This window comes from Anastrepha obliqua, chromosome 6 (assembly GCF_027943255.1).
Source record: "Anastrepha obliqua isolate idAnaObli1 chromosome 6, idAnaObli1_1.0, whole genome shotgun sequence".
NCBI lineage: Eukaryota > Metazoa > Arthropoda > Insecta > Diptera > Tephritidae > Anastrepha > Anastrepha obliqua.
Window position 1 is genome coordinate 18,616,852 of NC_072897.1, and position 9,790 is coordinate 18,626,641.

The 9,790-nt window shown below is 40.5% G+C and overlaps 1 protein-coding gene across 1 annotated transcript; it reads right to left on the bottom strand.

The window, feature by feature from the left end:
* Positions 1-2,174: 2,174 nt before the first annotated feature.
* LOC129250196 (uncharacterized) lies at positions 2,175-3,074 on the bottom strand. The gene has a single exon (XM_054889831.1). The coding sequence runs from the start codon at positions 3,072-3,074 to the stop codon at positions 2,175-2,177; it is 900 nt and encodes a 299-aa protein (XP_054745806.1).
* Positions 3,075-9,790: the final 6,716 nt, after the last annotated feature.

A 9,790-nucleotide genomic window follows, 5' to 3' on the forward strand; every position in this document is an offset into this window, starting at 1 on the left:
GGAATAATCACTGCAATATCGTCAGCATAGCCAATTACCTCCAAGCCTAACTCACTTAGTTTGACTAGGAGGTCGTCAATAACCAGGGTCCATAATAAAGGTGACAAAACACCACCTTGGGGGCATCCTTTTAATGCTTTGACTGAGACTGATACATCTCCTAGAGATGAGCTGATTTCTCTGCTTTCCAGCATTGCCTTTACCCACCCTATGGTCGGCTTGTCAATGTTTTTTATTTTGTAATGCTCTATCAATCGAGCGATAATCTGTATTATCAAATGCACCCTCGATATCTAAAAATGCGCATAAGGCGATTTCCTTAGAAAAATGAGCTTTCTCTATCTTTGATACGAGAAAGTGAAGAGCTCCTTCTGTAGATTTCCCTTTATTATATGCGTATTGCGATTTATGCAAAGGTGTGTTCTTTTCTAGATTTTCTCTAATGTGAAGATCCACCAATCTTTACATTGTTTTTAGGAGAAACGAAGTTAAACTAATAGGTCTGTATGACTTCGGAAGTTCACTGGACCTCTTGCCCGTTTTTGGAATAAATATCACGTTGACCTTACGCCAAACGTTTGGTATGTATTCCATACTAAAGCTGTTTCTAAAAATGGCAACAAGTGGTTTTATTAGTGTTTCTATCCCTCGTAAGAGGAGGGCTGGAAAAATACCGTCTACCCCTGGTGCTTTAAATGATTGGAAGGACCCAACGGCCCATCGTACTTTGTTTGGGGTAAAGATACGTCCTGACAGACTCCAGGATTTTTTGTTAGCCACGACCCCTTGGTCTGGTGTTAACTGATCATCCCTCACTGTCGATGACGTATCTATAGATCCCGGGAAGTGTACTTGAAGCATATATTCCAAAGTATCTTTCCGATTTTTTATATACGACCCATCTGGTCTTTTTAAAGTTGTAACACCGTTTGAGTGTTCCTTGCACAAAGCTTTAAGGAGCCTGGCGCCCTCTGGCGCCTCGATAATACTTTCACAGTATCTTCTCCATGACTCGCGTTTAGACTTTCTCAATTCTTTGTTGTAAATTGTTAGAGCAACCCTGCAGTCGTCCCATACCTTTGTATGTTTACAACGATTGAAAAGTTGTCTTGTTTCTTTACGCATTTTGGCAAGCTTATCATTCCACCATGGGACCTTTCTAGTCACATTACGTGTTTTGACTACGTTGCTTTCGTGGTATGCTGAAATTATTGTATCCCTTAGTTGAAACGCTGCCTCATCTAGTTCACCAACAGAACTTATGTTGATAGGCAGTGAATCAACCTTTGATTCTAGTAATTCCTGATATCGTTTCCAATTTGTTCTTTTAGGATCGAAGACCTCATTTCTGAGATCACTTCTGCCTGGTAGATCAAACCTTATGTGTAGATGGTCTGACAAAGAGGCTTCATCAGACACATGCCAATTTCTCACAAAGTTAGCAATGTATGGGCTTGTTAGAGTAAGGTCTAGTACCTCCTCTCTAATAGCGTTAATAAACGTAGGTTTAGTACCTTTATTACTAATGTTTACGTTTTTGCTTAACAGATAATTTAAGAGAGACTCACCTCTATTGTTGACATCCGAGCTGCCCCAGATACAGTGATGCGCGTTTGCATCGCATCCGATCACGAACTGTATGTTCCGTGAGTGACAGTGCTCAATAAGCGCCTGCACCTCTACAGGAGGTATATCGTTGGAATCGCCCGGGAAGTAGGCAGACGCACAAACAATTTCCTATGTCCCCTTTTCCGTTGCGATTTCTATTTGGATAGCTGCCAGATCCTGGCTGGCAAACTCTGAAAGTGGAAAGTAGTTAGTGTTATTGTCTACCATTATCGCAGCCCTTGGACGCGGGCAGTGATAATAAACCAACTTACATTCCTTGCTAGATAGTCCTTTAACTTGACCACCAAATACCCACGGCTCTTGTAGTAGAGCTATGGATATTTTTTCCTCGGCGAATCTCTTGCACGTGGTGGCTGATGCTCCTATGGCATGGTGCAAGTTCGCCTGTAGCACCTTCAATGTGCTCATTTTTGGCTATTTTCTGCCACAAGGTGCCGGAGCCTTGCGCCCCGAGGTCCCTTGTTTTTGTGGTCCTTATGACCCCCCACCGGCCGTGGTTTTGCTTGCTTTGGCACCTGTGTGTGCCGAGCTGCAGCGGTAGCCTTTTACACGACCTTTATCGCGTTTTGTCGCTCTAACGCCGCTTTGCTTGTTGAGGGTTTCTCCACCTCTTTGGGTGCCGTTTCATCAGTATGCCCAACAGCACTACTTTTGGATGTTGCGGCAGGTACTTCTTGCGCGCCCAGTGGCTCTGCTGTACCAACGCTTTCCTCTGCCTTTTCCCCCGCTTTGTTGTTTTTGAGGATAAGGCGCACATGGCCGAAGCGATATGCTATTTTGCCTTTCAGCTCTGTTAGCCTACTCAGCGATTCGTCGTCAACCGCCATGACAAGGTGAAGTAAGGCACCTTCGGTCGACCTTTGAATCACTTTCCAGTGTTTGGCTGCTAGATTGTTCTGGACCCCAATGGTCGCAAGAATTTTCTCGTTAGAGAGTTCAATACTCTGTGGGAAGAAACCCCTCACGATGAACGTTTTAGGAAAATCATTTTCCTCCACGAGCATCATTTCTAACCTACATTTCTTCTTAATAAGATCGAAATTGCTTCGCATCCATTTGGCCGTGTCATTATTGGAGCAAAGAAACAGCAACCAACCGTTCCTGTGTATTGCACCCTCAAATACTGGCTTGTTATTGTCGTCGACCTCGATCATTACGTCAATAACCGTTTCTTGAATAAGAACCAATTGTTCTTTGTTAAAAGGTGACTTAGCTAGATCAGAAGGGACAATACCCAGCCGAACAATGCTAGCCACTTGGCTAAAAGTTGGCCTTCCCACGTGCGAAGACGTTTTGGGTTTTTTGCCACCTGGCGTTTCTTTGGCTGACTCTTCCGAGCGCACTCTTTTCGCCGTGGAGGCATTTCTTGCTATTTCCAGAGCCTTCTCTCTAGAGTGACCACTTGCCATCGCTTGCTTGAAACGCCTTTTATCAGCTGACTTCATTTTGACGAAGCCAGATGTTAGGTTCAGTTTACCAAGGTCTGAACCAATGTCCGTGCATCCAGATTTTTCTGAGACAATACTATTGTTGTCTCCACACAGGGTGTCGGTATCAGAGGAGTCCATCGACTCATGACCGGATTCTAAATGTTCCGACGTTGGCCTAGGAGCCAGGAAAGGTCGGTCTTCATTAGACTGTGTGGATGTTGATGCATTGCTGGTCAAGAATGATCTTTGGGAATATGTAAGTGGTCATGTGGCGATACCGTCAGAAACCGAGCCCGCTGCGAGAAGCGCATGGTTGAAAAATGACCGTAAAGCTAAAGCTGATTTGATTTTGGCTATACATCCGTCTGAATTGAAACAGGTACGTGGATGTGAGACATCACGAGAAGTATGGGTCAAATTGGAGTCGATTTACGCATCAAAAGGTCCGGCGCGAAAGGCAACGTTACTGAAGCAGCTAATGCTACAGAAGTTGACGGAAGGCGAAGATGTGAAAGAGCATATTGCGAAATTTTTTGATGCCGTAGACAAATTGGAGAGCATGAGCGTGCAGATAAATGGAGATCTTCTTTCAATTATGCTGCTATACAGCTTGCCGTCTACTTATGAGAATTTTCGTTGTGCAATCGAGTCACGTGATTCACTTCCAACCGCTGAAGTGCTTAAAGTAAAAATAATGGAAGAGAGCGAAGCACGTCAGCAGTCATCGAGCAGTACAGTAATAGCAATGACTGCTAAGTCACGTGAAAATGCTCGTAAACATTTTTCTAAAAGTAAAAAGGAAATAAGATGTTTCAAGTGTGGTGTACTAGGGCACAAGATCAGCGTATGTCCTTCAAAGAATGAAGGCGGTAGAAATTCCAAAAGTTTAGCATATAGTGTTGACGATACGTATGTTGCATGCCATTCTGGGACAACAGACGGGACATTTGGTGTGAGTACTAAACGATTAAAGTGCGGATGGGTGTTAGACAGTGGATGTACGGCGCACCTGTGTGGTGATGAATATAATTTTAAAACGATGGAAAATACGTCAAAAGCGAAGCTCAATTTGGCAAGTCAGGCTTGTGCAGATGTTAAAGGCAAAGGCGTGGTGAAGTTGACAGTGTCGAGTGAAAATGGTCAGCGGCATATTGAGTTTCAGAACACGTTGTTTGTGCCCGAGTTGCGTACGAATTTAATTTCGGTGGCAAAAATTACCGATAAAGGACACAGAGTGACATTTTCCAAAGAAGGTGCTTATGTATGTAATGCAAGTGGCGTTACAACTTTGATTGCAGATCGCAAGGGCGATTTATACTTTGTTCGTGAAAACAGCGAGTGCGCTGCTGCTCAAACGAAGTGCTCCGAACTGTTGAAGTGGCACTGTCGTTTGGGTCATCTAAACGCGGCAGATTTATCAAGGTTAATGCATGATGGTGTCGTTCCTTTATCAGATTTTGGCGACGTTAAGCAATTGTCACAGTGCGAAGTATGTGTGGCCGGTAAAATGTCTGCACTTCCTTTTAATAAGGGCAGAGTACCTTGTTCAAAGCCTTTGAACATAGTGCATTCGGACGTTGTTGGACCGTTTAGGGAACAGTCATTTTCCAAAGCAAGATATTTCGTTACCTTCATAGATGACTGCACCAGGTGGTGCGAAATATACTTATTGTGTGAGAAGTCTGGTGTCTTTGAAGCTTTTAAGATGTATCAGCAATTCATGGAAAGGCAAACAGGATTAAAAATAAAGTGTTTGCAGTCCGATAATGGGCGTGAGTATGTAAATAATGATTTTGATAAGTATCTTTCAGATTTGGGCATTGCACGTCGACTGAGCCTCCCTCGTACACCTGAGCAAAACGGTATTGCAGGGAGGATGAACAGGACATTGCTGGACATGACTAGATGTCTTTTGTTGCAATCCGGTCTGCGTAGAAGTTTTTGGTCAGAAGCTGTGGCGACTGCTTGTCATATAAGGAACAGATGTCCATCGAGAAGTTTACAAGGGAAGACGCCTTATGAGTGTTTGAACAAAGTGAAACCCAATGTGAAGTACTTTAGGACATTTGGATCTAAGGTGATGGTACTAGATAAAGTAGCTTCAAAAAGTAAACTTGCTCCCAGGTCATTTGAAGGCGTGTTTGTGGGATATCCACGAGATAAGAAGGGTTATCGGGTATGGTTGTCAAAAGAGCATAAAATCATGTGTGCGCGTGACGTCAGGTTTATAAATGAACAACAACCGGTTTATTCCCCCCCAACTCGCGATATTGATGAGCTGCTGTCGCTGCCAACATTTGCAGAAGAGAATAATAGCGCCAGTCCCAAAAGTGTGGAGTTCTCACCTCATCCAAATAACCAGAGTGTAAGGAGCAGTGAACCTGTTGCCAAGGTTCAAGAAGATGTAAAAGAAATGAAAAGAGCACCAGGAGCGCCAAAATTACTGCGAACTGGAAAGAGAGGACGACCGCGTAAATTATTTCAGTATCGCGAAAATTCAGAATCAGTTCCGCTATCATTTAGTCCAGAGGGCGACATAGGCAGTAATGTTTCAGACGAGTATGAGTCTGCTGATGATAATGTTTTCGTTGGTATAGCTGAGGTCAATATGCAGAGCGCATTGCGTGGGCCCGAAAGCAATGAATGGCGAGACGCATTGGACTGCGAAATCACTAATATTATAAAGAATGATACGTGGGATATTGTTAAGACTACTGAGAAGGAAGATGTAGTTGGTTGCCGTTTTGTTCTGACGAACAAGTGTGGGCCAGATGGTAAAATAGAGAGGCAAAAAGCTCGACTTGTAGCTAAAGGTTGCAGTCAAACATACGGGGTTAATTACTATGAGACGTTTGCACCGGTAGCACGATTAGATACAGTACGGTTAATGCTCGCTTTGTCAGCACACTTTGGCCTCACAATTTGGCAGTTTGATGTTGTGAGCGCATATCTGAATGGAGCATTAGATGAAAAAGTGCTCATGAAAGTGCCAACTATGTTATACGATATTTTGCAACGAATTATATTAAATAATGATAAGGAGAGTGAAATTGGTAGAAAAGCATCCAAAATGCTGAACGATTTAAGTAATGGTGGCAACGCCTGTCGACTTAAGAGAGCACTATACGGCCTTAAGCAAGCTGGACGGCAGTGGTACTCCAAACTTAAGTTGAAGGTTTTAAGTATGGGATTACGAGCCACAAAGAATGAACCATGTTTATTCTATGGAGAATTCGATACAAATTTAGTTTTGTTGTTGGTATATGTGGACGATTTACTAATAGCGTCACGTGAACCAAATATAATACACAAATTTAAGCAGCAACTTTTAAATGATTTCGACATTAAAGATGTCGGTAAAGCCAACTATTGTCTTGGATTAGAGATTCATCAAGAGAATGGTGTAATTATTTTGAAGCAAATGGGTTACATATTGGAACTATTGAGACAATACGGCATGAGTGAGTGTAACCCAGTAGCTACGCCGTCAGAATGTAATACGGTTTTTGATAAATCTTGCGAGAGGCTTGATAAAACCTATCCATGTAGGGAAATAATTGGGGCTCTTATGTATTTGTCCGTTGCCACAAGACCCGACATAGCTAATACGGTGGCAAGATTGGCGCAGTTCGTAAATGATCCTTCGAAAGCACACTGGAATGCGGTTAAACGTGTCTTAAGGTATCTTGCTGGCACGGCTGATAAAGGTTTGGTGTATCGGAGGACAGCCCTTCCGCTTATAGGTTACACCGATGCTGACTGGGGTGGATGCACAAATGATCGTCGTTCTTATACGGGCTATGCATATTTGCTCAGCAATGCAGCCATTAGCTGGAAATCACAAAAACAACGTACTGTCGCACTTTCGTCAACAGAAGCCGAATATGTTAGTTTGGCAGAAGCAGCTAAAGAGGCAGTTTATCTACGTAGCCTCTTACTCGAGATTGGCACTAAAGAGTTTACTGATATTACAATATATGTGGATAATAGAGGCGCGCAATGTTTGGCGAGTGATCCAGTTTATCATGCGAGGACCAAACACATCGACATAAAGCACCACTTTGTTCGAGAATGCGTCAGTAAAGGGTTATTCACATTGGCACACATATCAACGCATGAGATGCTTGCGGATGTGATGACAAAACCATTAGCACGAGTAAATCACGAAAGATGTCGTACTGGACTTGATTTAACTGCTTAGATGATCCGCATATTGAGAGGGCGTGTTGAAGTTATTTCTGGCAACACTATGCGTGTCATCTATTATTGCTTATTATTCTGATTCTTCTTTTTTCTGTGACAATATTAATATCGTTTTTTGTAAAACTCTAAATAAATATTGCTAAATAATTCGTACATCTCATTACTTCTGGTGTATACTTTATTAAATTTTCGTGAATGAATTCCGTGATGCTATTTATTGATTTTGTTTTCTGTCGATACTCACGACACTTTTCTGTATTATTTTTCGGCATAATTGCGGTAAATATTTAAAAATGAAAATATTTACGAATATAAAAATATACACGCGGTTGCTATTATGAGCGTCCCCAGCAAAACCTGCGTGACCGAAACTCTAACACAATTACATTTTTTGAATGTTACAAACACATATGCACGCAGGTTTTGCTGGGGCGTGACCGAAACTCTAACACAATTACACATATGCACTCGTATTTGTTTGAAAATCGATTTTTTTTTTTGGTTCTCCGTCACCTTTGGAAAATGTGTAAACAGTAAGCAAACTTTATTCATATATTTTTCCTCATTTTTGCATCAATAAAATTAAACAAACGCCGTAGCCGAATGGGTTGTTGCGTGACTACTATTCAGAATTCACAGAGAGAACGTCAGTTCAAATCTCGGTGAAAACACCAAAATTAAGGAAAACTATTTTTCTAATAGCGCTCACCCCTCAGCAGGCAATGGCAAAACACCGAGTGTATTTCTGCCATGAAAAAAAGCTCCTCATAAACATACCATAAAATAAAATAAAATAACTGTATAAAAAAATGTTTTTTCTTGTGATTCGAACCAAGAATTTTGGATCGGAAGCTCACATTGCTAGCCGCTCGGCTATCGCGCCATGCTGTCGGCGCTGGCCTAAAAGTTATTTAGTTCGTCGCTACGTTTATATGTAATATTCGTAGCCAAGAGTGTCGCTTTTTTCGTTTCACTTTGTCTCAAATCACTCCCAACGATTCTAAAGAAGTTTTCACTTCAAAAACGAATGTAATTAGCTTAAGTTCAGATATATCTATTGTATATACTTTCAGTTATTATTGTAACTCTTATTCTCGCTTGCATTATTAAGTATAGACAAAAACTGTATTTATCACCTCAATCAATAATAACTACCGAACATATGCCAAACACCCAAGCGGGGCCATTTCTTGAAATTAAAACACCATAATTCAATACTCGATTGCGGACAATCGATTTAAGAAGGGAAGAGTTAACCCAAACCAAGTTAACGAACTCTTTACTTCTTATATTCTTTTTAATAAAATTGCTTACTCAATTTTCATATTGATTTCTGCAATAATGCAAGTATTATAAAAATTGCTTACTCAATTTTCATATTGATTTCTGCAATAATGCAAGTATTATAAAGTTGCTTATTTAAGTTCCTAGAATTAAGTCACGCCACAATTTTTATTAATATAAATTAAGTAGTTTACTTGTTTAAGCGGCTTTTTGGTTTTGGGAAGTTAGTGAATAAAGTGCGGTCAGTTGGACCGGTAATAAAAAAATTTATTTTTTTAGAACTTATATTTTACAAGTTCTTAACTTGTACAGCCGAACGAGCAAATACCCGAAACGGCTGCTATGAAGACGATTGATGATAACATCGGAGAGCTGAAACGCAGCACATGATTTGATTGATCTGAAATAAACAATGACAATATATTATTTGAACAAGTTCGATCGTTTGAACGCAAGGGCCTGTTTTTTTGTTCAAATGAAGCGTATGAATGTTTTACACTCAACCGGTGCAGTTCTCTGATCACAAGATCATTTAAAATAGACTAAATAAAAAAAGACCTATATCCCAAGGAGACAACAATAGCTAACTCCTGGGTGAACCATTATCATAGGAAAACCTTTCATTACTTAAGCAAACACATATTAATTGTTAGAATAAACATATGTTTTAGGAGACATAAGTTAAACTGCCTAAACAAACAGACGATAAAATATTTCTTATATGTTAAATCACAACAGACAGTAATTACCACAAAAAGGACAAAGTAAATGGATAACAAGGGTATTTACACCATAAACAAATATCTCTAACATATCTATAAGAAAAAAGGTATATTGTTCATATACATAAATATGATAGCTTCTAGAAATTCTTATGAGTAGTCCTAAGAATATATTCAAATAAAGTGTACGCTTCGGGGCAAGAAAAAATACTTTTTTTGATTCAATCCCTATTTAAGGACTTAACGCGCGTGGTTCACTACCGACATATTTTTCATCAAAAGTTAATAGAAATAAACTCAACTGGTCAAATTAAACAGGAGTTTGTACGTAGAAAGAAAGAATGTTAACGCTGTAGGCTAGCTACAGGCACTTTATCATAAAAAACAAATATGCGAAGTTCAATAGAGACTTGGAAAGAGGTGATCTGTTATAACTTTGTTGAGCTCCCTTTAACCAAATCAAATCCTTCATAGAGAATTGATTCATTACCATGCACACAGGAAGATGGCATATGAAAATTC

Bases quoted from the DNA above. Each gene is read 5' to 3' on its own strand.
- LOC129250196 (XM_054889831.1), bottom strand. From the start codon at position 3,074: ATGAAGTCAGCTGATAAAAGGCGTTTCAAGCAAGCGATGGCAAGTGGT.